The following is a 14105-nucleotide window of genomic DNA, read 5'->3' as shown; positions in this document are numbered from 1 at the left end:
CAGCTGTGTATGACACACGGCCAGGTGACACGGCCGTGCGTCCCTTATAACTTTTTTAGAAAACAAGTCAGTAGCTTCACACGGGCGTATGGCTTGGCTATGTGGCATAAGTCAGTATACCCTCTAGTTTTTACACGACCTAGCACACGGGCGTGTGAGGCCATTTCGAAGGGTACACGGCCTGGCACACGGGCGTGTGGTCTAGCCGTGTGACCCAAGTCAGTATGCTCACTAGTTTGGACACGGGGTAGGAAACGGACGTGTGGCCCCATTTCGAATGGCCACACGGCCTGAGACACGAGCGTGTGTCCCCTGTACCTTTGAAAATTTTACATGTTTTCTGAAAAGTTTCTTAAGTACTCAGTTTAGTCCTAAACTATTTTTAATGTCTATTTGAGGCCTCGAGGGCTCGTATTAGAGACTATATGAATGAATGTGAATGGTTTTTTATTTGAATGAAAAATGAATATGAAATGTATGATTGTTTGATCTATAAGTCCGGTAATGCTCTGTAACCTTGTTCTGGCGTCAGATACAGGTTAGGAGTGTTACAAATACGTAAGGAGTTAGGTTGGTAATCCTGTGTGCCCAAATCTTATTTTACTAAGGTTGATAGGCTATGATTCTTAATCTGTACACTATTGTGTTTAATGAACAATTATGTGAAGTGAACTTAATGTGTTATAAGAAAGATTATTTCTTTAGACAATTAAACTTGTAATGAAAATCGTATTGAAAGAAACTTAAGAAGTGAAAATTACTTAATTAAAAGAAATGTGATTCTCTTTCATGAGCTTAATGGGTACGTGTTTGTGATTGAGTACATTTTTTCTTATACATGCCTTATTTGTTATCTTTTGACTAATGTTATATATGCTAGACTAATTCAATTACTTACACCTCAGACTTGGTAATAAGGTAAGGGAACTTATTTTCTTGAGATTTTACTATGCAATCCACTTAATGTGTCATTATTTTTGCGCATAGATTTGGAAAGAGTTTGAGAAGCCAACCCATTTTATTGGATCACATCAACGTCATTACTAGACTTGAAGAGTATGAAACTAGTGTATATGTAGCTGTGACTCTTAGTGTCTTGTATTCAAAGAGTCATTTATGTTGTATATATATTAGGTTTATATTACTATATGAATATTTGGCATTGGATGTTGTTGATAGTTGTTTTTGTAATACCCCGAAAATTACTACAGTAAGAAAGTAATATATCATCCTTGATATAGTAAAGTAAGGAAATAAAGTGACAAAAAGGGAAATTTTGAGTTATGTCAACATTGGGAAGTATATTATGATATATTAATTCCAGAAAGGACTAAATCGCAAAAGTAAGAAAAATTTTATGGCCCAAGAGTAAATACTCAAAATTTGAGGGGTTAAAGTGTAAATATGAAAATATTGAAGAATCAATAGTGCAAATATTTTAAGGGTGGAATGATCTAGAAACTAAGGAAAATGGATAAATTAGAATCAAATTGAATAGGTGAAGAATTATAAGGGACTAAATTATAATTTTACCAAATTAAATGATGAATCAAGGATGAAATTTTAAAAGATCATAAAAAGCAAAATGGTCTATTAGAAAGAGAGAGAACTCTAGAATGTAATGATGATATTAGAGATATTTTGATGATATGTATAATTATTTAATTAGATAAATATTATTTTATTAATATTTTAATGAGATATTTTATTATTATTTTATTTAGTATATAAGGAAAGAAAGATGAAGAATTCTTTTCATCTTTCCATGCACCCACGTGAGAAGAGAAGAAAGAAATTTTATTTTCTTTACAATTTCGTCTATTTACCAAAAATTCACCATTTTCACTTAAAAATCAAAAGAATTTCCATAGCTACCAAGAGAGTAAAATAATGAGACTATGGGGAGCTAGAATATCAAGTTAGATTCAAGAAATAGAAGCTGGAGGAGAAAGAAAATCAAGTTAAAGATTGAAATTAATAGAACAAGGTAATAACATCAAGATTTTAATATATTTTTAAGTTTGATATTATTGAAAAAGCATGAAAATGATGTTAAAGTAGAGTTTTCTTATATAAGGTTCTATGTTTTTGATATGTTAGTGAAGGGAAATATTGTAGAGAAAGGAAAGGAGGGTGTTATAAACTTGGTTATCAACATTTTGCACTAAAACAGTTTTGGACAGCAGCAGTAGTCTAACTTTGAAAATTCACCAAAAATTGTAGAAATTTAATTAGAGGTAAATTAAAGTATTAAATTAAATCCTATTGAGTCTATTTTTACATATAAGAAACGGTGTAAGCAAAAGAGTTTCATATTATGAGATATATGATTTTTTGTGAGACAAGGTCAGATTGATTTCGGGTTCCCCTGTTCTGACTTTAGAAAATCATCAAAAATTGTAAAAAAATAATTATAGGTTTAAATTTATATGTTTAAATTCTTAATGAGTCTATTTTCAAGAGAAACAAACAGAAACATCATTTGAACCTCATATTAAGAGATAATTAATTTTTAGTAAAGAAATGTCGAAGTTGTCAAATAGCATAACAGGGATAAGTTTGAAGATTTTACTGTACTTATTAGTTAAATTATAAATTCTGAAATTTTATGGTAGAAAGATATTTGAGTCTAGTTTCGAAACCATCAAGCGGATCTTAGTTTAGAATTCCGTAGCTCAAGATATAAATAATTTAGTGACTATGACTTAAGTGGACAACTTTGATATGAACATATAAGCATGTTATATACTAAAAGCTAAAGATTCTAACAAATATATATACATTAAGGATGTAGAATGGAAAGGAGAAGGAGGAATATATATATATATATATTAATATTCTGCTAGCATGGTTTTACATTAAAAATGGCTAATTTGCATGTTTTATGCCCAGTGACTAAATTGAATAAAAGTAAAATTTTAGGGGCAATTTTATAAAAATGTTAAAAATGACCAAATTGCAAGATCTAAAAATTTCAAATCTAAATCCAAATATAAGTTTCCATGTCTAGAATGATATAATAATAAGATCCCATATGAGTTTAAGTTATGTTTAAAAATTATCCATGTCAACCTCCATATCTTGAAATAATTTAATATTAAAAATACATTTAAAAAATTAATAGCAAACCAAATTTTTTAAAAGAAATACCCATATCTTTTGTTTATTTTCATACCCGAAGATATTTTCAGTTTTCTGTTTCCGTTTTTTCCTTTTCTCCGGAAAACAGCAAAGTTCCAACCATATTCCCGGAAAATATTCCATTTTACAATTTTCCCCTTCACCGTTTCCCCCCTCTCCTCCTCCTCCTTTCTCTTTAGTTATAAAATGGTGATGCATAACCATTTCCAGCCTATTTCAGTTAGTTGATTTTTGTTGCTTTTATGCTTCATTTGGCTTATTGTTTTTCATGTTGCTACACTACCTCCGGTGGCATTTTTAATTATATTTGTTAGTTGGTCCAGTCTTGTTTATAAATTCTGTATGTGCGGTGACAAGTAGTAATCACTTTTGCTATCAAATGTCTCTCCTTTGCAATCTCTTTATCTTTTCTCTGGAATTTCTTCCCTAAATCTATTTATCTTATCTGACTAATGGGTCTGCATCAAATCGGAGTTTCTTTGTTCTTTTTTAGCTTCTTCATTTGGGTTTGATCGGGAAAGAAAATACTCAAATAAGCTTTTTAAATTTCGATGCAACAAACAAAAGAAAACAATCCATAATCGGAGGTCAAATAGAGGGGATCAATTAAAGGAATAGTTTTTTTCCCCTCTTTTTTAAGGAAACGAGGATATGATGATGGAAAGTGGGAGACAGGATAGCATTGCATATGGAGACTACAGTTACCGAATGAATGAAAATTATGGTAAAATTTCCAATGACTACAGTGTTTTAGAGAAAGAAAAGAATCAAAGCTTGCCCTCTTCGTCGTCACCCGGTGCCGGTTTCATCACACATCTCATTTCCCGGTTCGACACTCTCTCTGTTGTCGCTATCAAGTACGGACGGCGTTGAGGTAACTATTATCCGTCTCTTTATTTCTTTAATTAATATTTGAATTGACTAATTGTTGTTGCTGTTGTTATGTTTGTTGAATAATCAGGTAGCTGACATAAAGAAGATGAATGGTCTGGTTACTGATCGTCAAATGTTTGCTCTTAAGTCACTCCGGATCCCTTTAACAGGGCGGCATCCGCCATCGCCATGCTCGACAAATGGTTCCGATACACTGAGGTATATATTATGTCTTCTTTAATACAATGACTAATTGTTTTCCCATTTCCAGCTTGTGAACTTTAACATAAACCTCTTCTCCATGAAATGTATTGCTAAAATAATATGCATTTTCGTATTAGCGCTTGGGTATTTTATTTTGTTTGTTTGATAAGGGGAGGGGGAAGGGGTTGTCCAAGGATCGGACATGGGACTTGGTGTCAACCAAGACTTCGTTACAACAGAAGTCTGCACCTGTGTATGTTAGAACTTCTTAACTTAGAGCGCAATTTAGAAGAATTAGTCTAATTCAAGAGGAAGTGGGTTTCTTATAACAGTCGGCTAAAGTCATGCTTTATAGCGATGCATTCTTATGATTATAAGTTTATTGACTTGAAATTTTCTTTTGGAAATGCCTTCTTTTATCATCTTATGGTTATGCCTTGAATCTTTATTTTCGGATTTGTTCTGACTTTACTTGAAGAATTGATGCTCTTTATGTTTGTTTCTTGTATGGTAATGTTGTAAGAACTTTATGTTAGATCATCTTAATACTAAAATTGATGAAGTGCACTCATTGTGTCTGAGAGCTTTTAGCAAACGTATTATTGCAATGTTGCTAAACTATTTAAATTGATAATATTTAAGGATTTATTAAATCGCTTCATTTCAGCAAATGTTGTGATTTAGTAGTTCTATAATTCTTTAAGGTAATGACCTTTCACATCAGGACCAACATCCAACAACTTTTTCTTGCTCAAACAAACTGCAATATCAGTGTAATTACTGCCCAAATGTTAATTACATTATGGTAACTGCTTTCAAGAATATTAGATGATTGAAATCTAGGATTTTACTGATGGTCCTGCTTAGCCTAGCCTAGAAATACTTTTTATTTCTATGTTGTTCCCATAGCAGTAATTTTAGAACTCTATGTTCTTCAGACATGGCTTCAGATTGTGATAGTCCTTTAGATTTAATACCCTAAAGGCATCCTTAGATATATTATCTAAGAGGCCGCTTGTTAAGAAATTGATAGTCAATGTCTCAGCTGAGTTGTTATGCATGTAAGAAGTTCTTTCTAATTTCTCTCATCTGTAAAATCCTATGAGATGCATCTCTTAGTTATGTGATTCCGAATTTTGATCAGTTGTTTGACAACTCTTTGCAGGCAAAGCAGTGCCAACAAAACCCCAGCGCAACATTTGCCTCCTGAATTGTTCGACTCATTCCAGTCTTTGAGACTGAAGACAAGTCCTCGAATACTCTCCCCAACAATGAGCTCATTACAAGGTTACTATGGCCTTAAAGCAACAGAAAAAAAAGAACACGTCTGAAGGTTTTGAGATGGCAGTATACAGGAAAGGAGAAGCTCATCATCTGGAGGATGGTCCGTTCCTTAAACCCTCCTCTGCTTCCAACCCTCCCTGGAGCTTCTCCGGAAGTTTAGAAGCATAACTAATGGATTTAATGATGAGATAGCAGATATAATGTCTGCTGTAGAAGCCAAAGATGGTGGACCTGATCAAGCAAATGAGAAACTGGTCCGAAGACGGCAGAAATCTGAGGCAGACTTGACTGCTCGTACCCCTGAAAGGCTGTTGAAGGAGGACAGTACCAATGGTGGAGGATATTCAACAATAATAGCAAAAGGCTTGGCACTGAGAACCAAAGCTGTTAACCGTACTAAATCAGGAGCTGATGCTGAGTTTGCCGGGTTCAATCCCATGCCAACAGGTCTTGGAGATGGTTTTGTGGTTGCTGGATTCTCCACAGTGAGGAAGTCATCGAGTACAAAGATCAAGACCGTAGCAGCAGCAGTTTGTCATCACTGTGGCCAGCTGCATCCAAATGGAGTCTTAAGCCTGATTTGCAAGGAGTTTCAACGGTAGGCAATACAATAGCTATTTTTCATGGATTGCCAAAACCAATGACGGCTCGTAAAAGCAAAGCTGCGCTTGATTAGTTTCCCTTGCCCTTCCTTTCAATCATACATTCCCATTTACATATCAAATCCCATACTACAATTTATGATGACTCCATTCGCACTTAACATCCTGTGGAGTATATAGATAGGGAAACAAAGTCCAACAACAGAAATACTTGCCTTCAGTTTATTTTAAATTGTGGATATATATATGTCTGTAATTAGGTGAACCATTTCAGATGAACCACATTATTAAAATTCATATTCAATTAACAACGTTGTTTCCATTTAATCACTACTATTTATATGCAATTAGCTAACATCAGAATAATCTAGAGTCTTGAAATTGAGTGAATGTCTTAAGTAGTGTGTTATTGTAGTCCGGAATAACTTTGGAATGGAGGATTTTCATGGAAAATGTAACAACTTTATTATCAACCTAAAGAGAATGGGACCCAACAAAAAAAAAAGGCATTAGCAAGAACCAGAATTTTATGCGGAAATCCGTCATGCCAACTTGCATTTAGCCCTATAAATAAATCGAAGAGTTGGCATCATTCAGCTTGAGATGACTTGGTTGAGTCTAATTTAAGAAACTCGAGTATCTCCCAAGTATTACGATCTCTTATTTGGAATTGAGTCACCGCTTGAGTATCAGATTTTAAGAGAAACGTTATTTCGATTCTTGTTGCCAATGATTGTGTGAATGAAGTAGCTCGTCGCCTCTTAGGAGTTGCCTTCTTTTAATTTACTGAAAATTTCTAACTTGTTCCATTCATCAACACAATTTGCCTCTTAAGTAGAAAAGAAGTAAGACGCAGAACCTAAATTCATGATCTTATAAGGATAACAAAGTACCCTAATATCAGGGAGGTTTTATATAAACTAAAGAAATTACAGAAAACAAAATCTTAATTAGATCCCCTCTTCTGCTGCTGGGGTGTCTTGCTTCTTAAATGATGCTTTGCCCACAAGAACATCGGATGACATTTTTCTCTTCTTCCCAAAAAGCTTGTTCTTAAAAAAACGACAACTTTGAAGTGAAAAGTATCTTCCCAAGTTGAGCCATCATGAAAAAAAATTTAATGACAAATTTGACCACTAACGTTCATATGTTTTGCCAAATATCTCTAATTGTATTTTTGAGTCTTTGTTGACCATCAACCTTTATTCTTTTTTGTATGTTTTGTCAAAAATATAATTAAAACCATTTTGACTAAACATGCAAACGTTAATGACCAAATTCATCATTAAACCTAAAAAAACCAGCCCACTAAACCAACGATTACAGTGGTTCCTTTGTATCCTCTGGTACCACTTTCGGTTCAGTATTCTCTATTTTCAACTAGAAAAGTTTTTTGCATCGATGGCTCGACACATACAACAAATCACAATTGCATCAAAGGCCTTTTGCACATCATCTCGAACGAAGAAAAGAAAGGCATTACTAGATACAAGTGCCTAAGTTTGTGTGTCTAGAAGCGATAAAATCACAACTGTGCCTCCACTAACACGTGGAAGAAGGCACCTAAAAGACGGTATTCTAGTTGGCAAAGAATTTTTCACATCTATGGAGTCAAACAAAGAGATCATTCAATCCATTGTATGTCAGGAAATCAAGTTTGATGTATTTTTGGCACTATTCCCCCCACCCATGTTGCCATCTGGACCGTTGTATGCCCACTGCTACTTCTACCATTGGAACCAACACCAGAGTCTGCAACCTGGTCGCTTGTGCAGTTTGAAATGCCTCGGTTAAAAGTTTTTGCCTGTTTTCCATGTGAGAACTCATGAAGCAAAGGCCTACATTAGCTCCAGCTTCGCATCAACTCGTCACTTCCTACGAAGCAAGTTCCGAATTTTCTCATCAAAGGTTTTCTTGTCCATGGTGCCAGGATCTAATGCCAAATTCTTTTGGCCGGAGTCTAGGATCGAGTCAACAGACGAGTAACTTTGTTCAAAGGAGTCATGCCTCTTGGAATTCTAAAGGAACTGCCTAGCTTTAATTTACTGGAAATTTCAACTTGTTTTATTAAGGAATAATTTTCATCTAAAGTAATTTATAAATTAGGGAATAAGATGCCAAAATCCTAACTTCAAGTTCTGACAAGGAAAACAAAATATGACATCAAGGTATCCTGATATTAGGGAAGTTCTATTTAAACCAACAAAGAAATTCTAGGCAACAAAATTAAAATCAAATCCCCTCATCTGTTGTCGGTTTCTTGCGTCTGACATAGTGCTTGCCCACAAGAGGATCGGCAACATAATGCTCTTGCCTACTAGCTGCCTCAAGATGTTTCTCTTTCACTTGGAGACCTAAGAAGCTAAGAAACGCAAGATATCTCAGACTAACTAACCTACCTTTATCCTACTGCATAATGTCCTTGAAAGATCTTCTCCTAAGTAATTGACAATTGAAAATATAAATCCAGAGATAAACAACCAGTAGAAGCTTCATCACACATGACATGGAAACTAAAATGCAGGTGAACAAGTCAAGATCCTGGCTTATTCTAGGCTCAACACATCTAAACAACAATACGTACATAAAGAGAGAAAGAGATTCATTCACTAAATCAAATGAAGAGGACAAGGAAAACTCTGTGTGCACTTAACGGTTTAATTTCCAGGGTAAGCAGATAATTTAGAGTATATTTTCAAAGCCAACAAGAGCTGCAAGAGAGAAAATGGGTGGACAAAGGTTCAATCAGGGAAGGTGGAAACTAAACATATTTTAATCATGTTGAAGGTATTTAGAGACCACGAAATGTGATGCCTACATTTAGAGACATCAAACATTCATTTTTGTTTCCAATCCAACTTATTGTGCAAATAGAAGCTTATCTACATTCAGAGGCATTAAAACAGGACAACCATCAACATGGCCTCAAAGCTAAAGCATTAAGCCCATGCATCCAATACCAATAGATATAGTATCTTCAGTCATGTCTACTTTCCAGTAAAGTGCACATCCCTAAAAGATACTCAAATAAAAACGTTTTCGAGCAAAACTTAACGCATATGATCTCAAAAAAAGAAAGTACTGATTGAAATATTAGCTAGCAAGCTACCTAAACCTCAGAAATTAATTCCAGAAGCATAACATCAATAACCATGAGATTGAAGAACAGTAACAATTAATCAAGAAAGAGCTTACTGCTTCTAATCCTAATTGGAGCCTTTATCTTTGCTGTCTTTTCTATCTTTGGGTTCATTAGCAACAGCATCAGTGACCAAAGCCATTGGCCTTTGATCAATTACTTCATCAATCAACCCGAACTCTTTAGCCTCTTCAGGGGTCATAAAATAATCCCTATCCATATTCTTCTGAATTACATCAATTGATTGCCCTGTATGCTTGCAATACAAAGCATTCAATGAATCCCAAACGCGAACTATCTGCTTAGTGTGAATGGTCATATCTTTAGCCTGCCCACTGTATCCACCAGAAGGCTGGTGAATCATGATGGTGGCATTGGGGAGGGACCGCCTTTCACCCTTTGCTCCCGCAGCTAAAAGGAGAGAAGCCATGGATGCAGCTTGCCCCAAACAGATTGTGTTGATTGGAGACTTAATGTACTGCATCGTATCATAAATTGCAAGACCTGTACCAAGAACAACACTAAAAATATTATGGAGAATTGTGATAGAAATGGGTATTATTGGAAATTGGAAAGTGAGAAAAAAAGGAAAGACCTGCAGTGACTTGACCGCCAGGGGAGTTGAGGTACATGTTGATAGGCTTGGATGGGTTTTCGGATTCGAGGAAGAGGAGCTGGGCCACAACGACGTGGGAGGTGTCGTCGTTGATGGGTCCGTTGATGCAGACGATCCTTTCCTTGAGGAGACGAGAGAAAATGTCGTAAGCCCTCTCGCCGCGGGAAGAGTGCTCGATCACCATGGGTATCAAGCTGAAGGAACGGGAATGGGTGGCCACGGCGGTGGCGCTAGTGCAAGAAATGAGGCGTTTGGTGGTTGAAAATAGGGTCCTCATGGCTGCCTCCACAGGAGATCGGGCTAGGGATTTTGGAAAACGCCAAAGGACCGATGCCCAAATTAAGATAGGTTTCTCTTGCTATAGTAAGCACAACCAAACTCTTCACTCAGTTTTTGTTTATCAGAAGAATGCCACTGCAGCAGCCAGCAGCTCATAAATAGATTATATGCGTATTTATATCTGGATAATTTACTCATTGCTTGAATATTACCCAATTCCAACTTACTATTCAAACAGTTTCACCAATTCGAATCCAGTTTATCTCAAACCCAAAAATAAACAACAACAGTTGTAGTAAGAAAAAAAAACTAAACTAAATATCTATGATGATCCCTCAAAAAACCTATGCTAAGGATAAATCTATCTTAGTAATAAAAAAGTGCAAATTAACTGTTTGAGGCTTAAATTTTATTTATCCATATTAATCCTTCAATTTGTTAATTATTTTCATATTAAATCATCAACTTGACAATTATTTTCATATTAAAATTTAAACTTTTAAATTTTTAAAAAATTATTATGGTACAACTTCGAAAAAGTAATTCAAGATAAGAAAAAAGTTTAAACTTTTAATGGGAGAAAAATTGTCAAATTTAATTAAACCAAAAAAAAATCAAACTTTAATGAGAAAAAATTTCCAAAAAGATCTAACTCTGCAAAAAGAAATAAAATATCCAACTGTTTTACTTAATTAATCAGATTGCTTTGCGTTGAGATCTTATTTATCCTTCAATTTCCAGAGCTAAAGAGTGCTGAATTGAATTCCTCGTTCATGAAAAGTATAGCAGAGATTACTGAAGTTACCAAAAACAATTAAATTAAAATACAGTATTTAAAACAAATGGCGACAATAGATCAAACAATGCCATTAACTATCAAGTGCTTAAAGAACACCATATCCCTCGGAAAAACAATACATTAGAAAAACTAAAATTCCATACTGTCTTAAAAAGTTCCCAACAACATGACATGACATGAAATGAATAAACACCATTTAGAAAAGAGATGTTCCCTTCCCCTTCTTGTCGCCACCAATTTCAAAATGCTTGCACCTCTGCAACAACACAAGACACAAACACCAACACATTAGCTCATCAAGCAAATACATTGGTCAACAAAGGGTTTTTCTCAATGCACAACCTTGATTGGATGCTGGGATACATGCTTGCAACCCTGGCATTGCAGCCTCAGCACAATCTTCTTGGTGGTCTTGGCCTATTCAAACCATACAATGCCATTAATATTATATAACATGCTAGGAGTCTTGAGAAATAGCAAAGATCAGAATGACAAAATGAGTTAAATAAACACTCCTTACTAACTAGTACCAGAAGATGCAGCATAAGATATTAGATCCTCTCTCGGTGTATCGAGAAATAGCAATAACTAAACATCCTTTACTAACTAGTATCAGAAGATGCAGCATAAGAATTCTAGATATTTTGGTTATATAACTAAACACCAAGCAAGATATAAAAGACAAGTGAAGAGGAATTACCTTCTTGTGGAACACTGGTTTGGTCTGACCACCATAACCTGATTGTTTGCGATCGTAACGGCGCTTCCCTTGAGCAGCCAAACTATCTTTGCCCTTCTTGTACTGTGTAACCTTGTGCAAAGTGTGCTTCCTGCACTCCTTGCTCTTGCAATAGGTCTTCTTCGTCTTAGGTACGTTCACCTGAAATACAAAGTCACGTATTCTCAAAATAAAATCCAAATGTAATAAATTTATCAACCCCTTTCTGCAATAAATACATAGATTACACTTCATTGACAACAAAGAAAAAAACAGTTCAGCCACGAACAATATTTACCCTAACTTTGCAACCTCATCGACAAATTTCATATTAGGATTTCTAAGAGAAACCCAATGCTTAAGTCCTTACCAACTAACATATTTGAAACATCCTAAAGTTATCATTGATTAACCAAATAGTGTAAAATACAGATATTTAAAAGTGATGTCTTGTAAACAATACAAAACTAATAACTTAAGTACCATATCGATGGGAAAGACTACACTAAATTCCAAATAGACACAATTTCACCATTAATTTTCTCAGAAAAAGAAAATGAAAAAGAAATCCCAAACTTTACATCCCAATTCTCCCAACCCAAATGTTCTTGTAGAATCTTTATCCTATGTGATGAACTCCATTTTGAAACATTTTGATGGAAAGAAAAAGTAGATCCAAAATGGATGCCCAGAAGATAAAGGAAAGCAAACGGGGGGTACCATGGCTGCGGCTGAAGATGAGAGTACCCGAGCTCTGTTTCGGTGAGGATGGTAAAATTAGGAGTACTGATTTCTCATTTTAGGGTTTTTGAGGGTTTCAATTTTAGGCTTTGAGTTTTGGGCTAAAAAGAAAATGAAGCCCAATTATTCTTTGTAGATTTACAAACTTTTACACACCTAAAACCAAGTTCCACATAAAATAAAAATGATTTAAGAGCGTAAAAAATCTTCAAATTTTTTGAGAAAAAGTAATTAAGTTTTTATATCTTTTCACTCAATTAGATACTTGAAATTTTAAAATATATCAAAAAAGTCCTTAAATTTTTTAAAAAAAATTTAATTATTAAATAATTGAATTAAATATTTTTTACCCGAATTTGGTAATTATTCACATATTAAGGTTTAAATTATTATTTTTATTCTAGTTAGTCATTGAATTTAATAATTGTTCTCGTCGTATTAAGGTTTCACATTGGGGCTTAAGTTTTTTCTTCCAAGTTAATCCTTAATATTTTCTTAAAACCCTAAAATTCAAAGCCTGATGTGGAAATATTTGCTAAGTTCATCCCCAATTAGGGAACAATTGCTAAGTTTAGAGAATAAGTTGAAAAAAAAATTCAAACCCCAATGTAGGAAAAATTACCTAGTTCAGACCCTAATATAAGAGTAATTACCAAATTTAAGAACTAACTTGAACCAAAACATAACTAAAACTCCCAACATAAGGATTGTTGCAAAATTCATACCCCAAATAGTGATTTAATCGTAAAGTGTTCTATAAAGTCATCTACAAGAAGCTTAAAGGTTCAATAAATGCTCAAATAACTTATAGTTACCATTACTCCCCGAAATCAGCTTGATAATGAATTTAAATTTAGGATAAATTATACTCAATATCATTAAATTATTAGTAAATTTACGTTTTGGTTACTTAATATTAAAAAGTTACAAAATGGTCACTAAATTATTCAAAACTTTTCATTTAAGCTGCTGAACTATTTAAAAGTTTTCAAGTCAATAGACTGTTAAGTTTTTTTTCTAAAGAAAGTCCGGCTAGCAAACTCCAAGCGACGATTTGACAATCGCTACGATGGATTAGTACCCATCAATGAGTAGAAAGTTGTTTGGGTTTTGCTTCACAAATTCATGACTTTCAAAGATGTTTCATGAAAAATACTTGAACTGCAAAAAAGAAAGGGAAGGAGAACTTCTAATTGGAGCAGGCGGTGTGAACAGTGAAAGCCATAAAGCAACGATTTTAACATACCGATGAATTAAATGAAAATTTGTTAATAGTTTAGTGATTATTTAGTAACTTTTTGAAGTTAAATGATCAAAACGTAAACTTACTAATAGTTAGTAACCTCGAGTATAGTTTATTCATAATTCTATTAGAACCCTATCTTATAGATGGACTTAAATCTTTAAATTTCATGTGCCGTTGGGGATTCAACTATAAATAGAATATTCCCCAATCTCTTTCGTATCATCATTCATTGAGTAATCAAATACAAAGAAAAGTATATACTCTATTTTTTATGCTCAATTCTGAGTTTAGGCTAACCTAGGAAACTAGACAACGAATTCCCCACCTTAGACCTCATTGGTTGAGGTCCACATTGATTTGGAGATAATGTGGTAGATAAAAGGCCGAAGGCAAAACAATCGTACTCAAAGTATCTACGAAAATTTTGCTGAGGGCCACATCAAGTAATTGCATTTAGTAAAAA

At 34.3% G+C, this 14105-nt stretch overlaps 2 protein-coding genes and 1 pseudogene across 4 annotated transcripts; 1 reads left to right on the top strand and 2 right to left on the bottom strand.

Annotated features, from left to right (window-relative positions):
- The first annotated feature begins 3176 nt into the window (after positions 1 to 3176).
- Positions 3177 to 6431, top strand: LOC107946106 (uncharacterized; annotated as a pseudogene).
- Positions 5309 to 10421, bottom strand: LOC107946107 (ATP-dependent Clp protease proteolytic subunit 2, mitochondrial). 3 transcript variants are annotated; one of them, XM_016880311.2, is made up of 3 exons: positions 9839 to 10418; positions 9300 to 9747; positions 5309 to 7979 (listed from the first exon to the last, which is right to left on the bottom strand). In XM_016880311.2, exons 1-2 carry the CDS (start codon positions 10134 to 10136, stop codon positions 9311 to 9313), a joined length of 735 nt encoding a protein of 244 aa, XP_016735800.1. In that variant the 5' UTR covers positions 10137 to 10418; the 3' UTR covers positions 5309 to 7979; positions 9300 to 9310. The 3 variants fall into 3 exon arrangements, with proteins under 3 accessions (XP_016735800.1, XP_016735801.1, XP_016735799.1); XM_016880312.2 differs by lacking the exon at positions 5309 to 7979 and adding an exon at positions 8183 to 8466; XM_016880310.2 differs by lacking the exon at positions 5309 to 7979 and having other exon boundaries at positions 9096 to 9747; positions 9839 to 10421.
- Positions 10422 to 10981: 560 nt separating this feature from the next.
- Positions 10982 to 12550, bottom strand: LOC121224140 (60S ribosomal protein L44). The gene is made up of 4 exons (XM_041106851.1): positions 12376 to 12550; positions 11638 to 11817; positions 11280 to 11354; positions 10982 to 11193 (listed from the first exon to the last, which is right to left on the bottom strand). Exons 1-4 carry the CDS (start codon positions 12376 to 12378, stop codon positions 11134 to 11136), a joined length of 318 nt encoding a protein of 105 aa, XP_040962785.1. The 5' UTR covers positions 12379 to 12550; the 3' UTR covers positions 10982 to 11133.
- Between the last annotated feature and the right edge of the window lie 1555 nt (positions 12551 to 14105).

Source organism: Gossypium hirsutum, chromosome D12 (assembly GCF_007990345.1).
Source record: "Gossypium hirsutum isolate 1008001.06 chromosome D12, Gossypium_hirsutum_v2.1, whole genome shotgun sequence".
Classification (NCBI taxonomy): Eukaryota; Viridiplantae; Streptophyta; class Magnoliopsida; order Malvales; family Malvaceae; genus Gossypium; species Gossypium hirsutum.
Note: the sequence above shows the minus strand (reverse complement) of the source record. Positions and strands in the feature narration are given on the sequence as shown.

Excerpts from the sequence above, each read along its gene's own strand:
- LOC121224140 (XM_041106851.1), bottom strand. Across the intron at positions 11,355-11,637 it reads AACCAGTGTTCCACAAGAAG|GCCAAGACCACCAAGAAGAT; the intron begins GTAATTCCTCTT and ends TGGTTTGAATAG. Across the intron at positions 11,194-11,279 it reads TATCCCAGCATCCAATCAAG|AGGTGCAAGCATTTTGAAAT; the intron begins GTTGTGCATTGA and ends GTGTTGTTGCAG.
- LOC107946107 (XM_016880310.2), bottom strand. The coding sequence starts at position 10,136 with ATGAGGACCCTATTTTCAACCACCAAACGCCTCATTTCTTGCACTAGC. Across the intron at positions 9,748-9,838 it reads TGGCGGTCAAGTCACTGCAG|GTCTTGCAATTTATGATACG; the intron begins GTCTTTCCTTTT and ends TTCTTGGTACAG.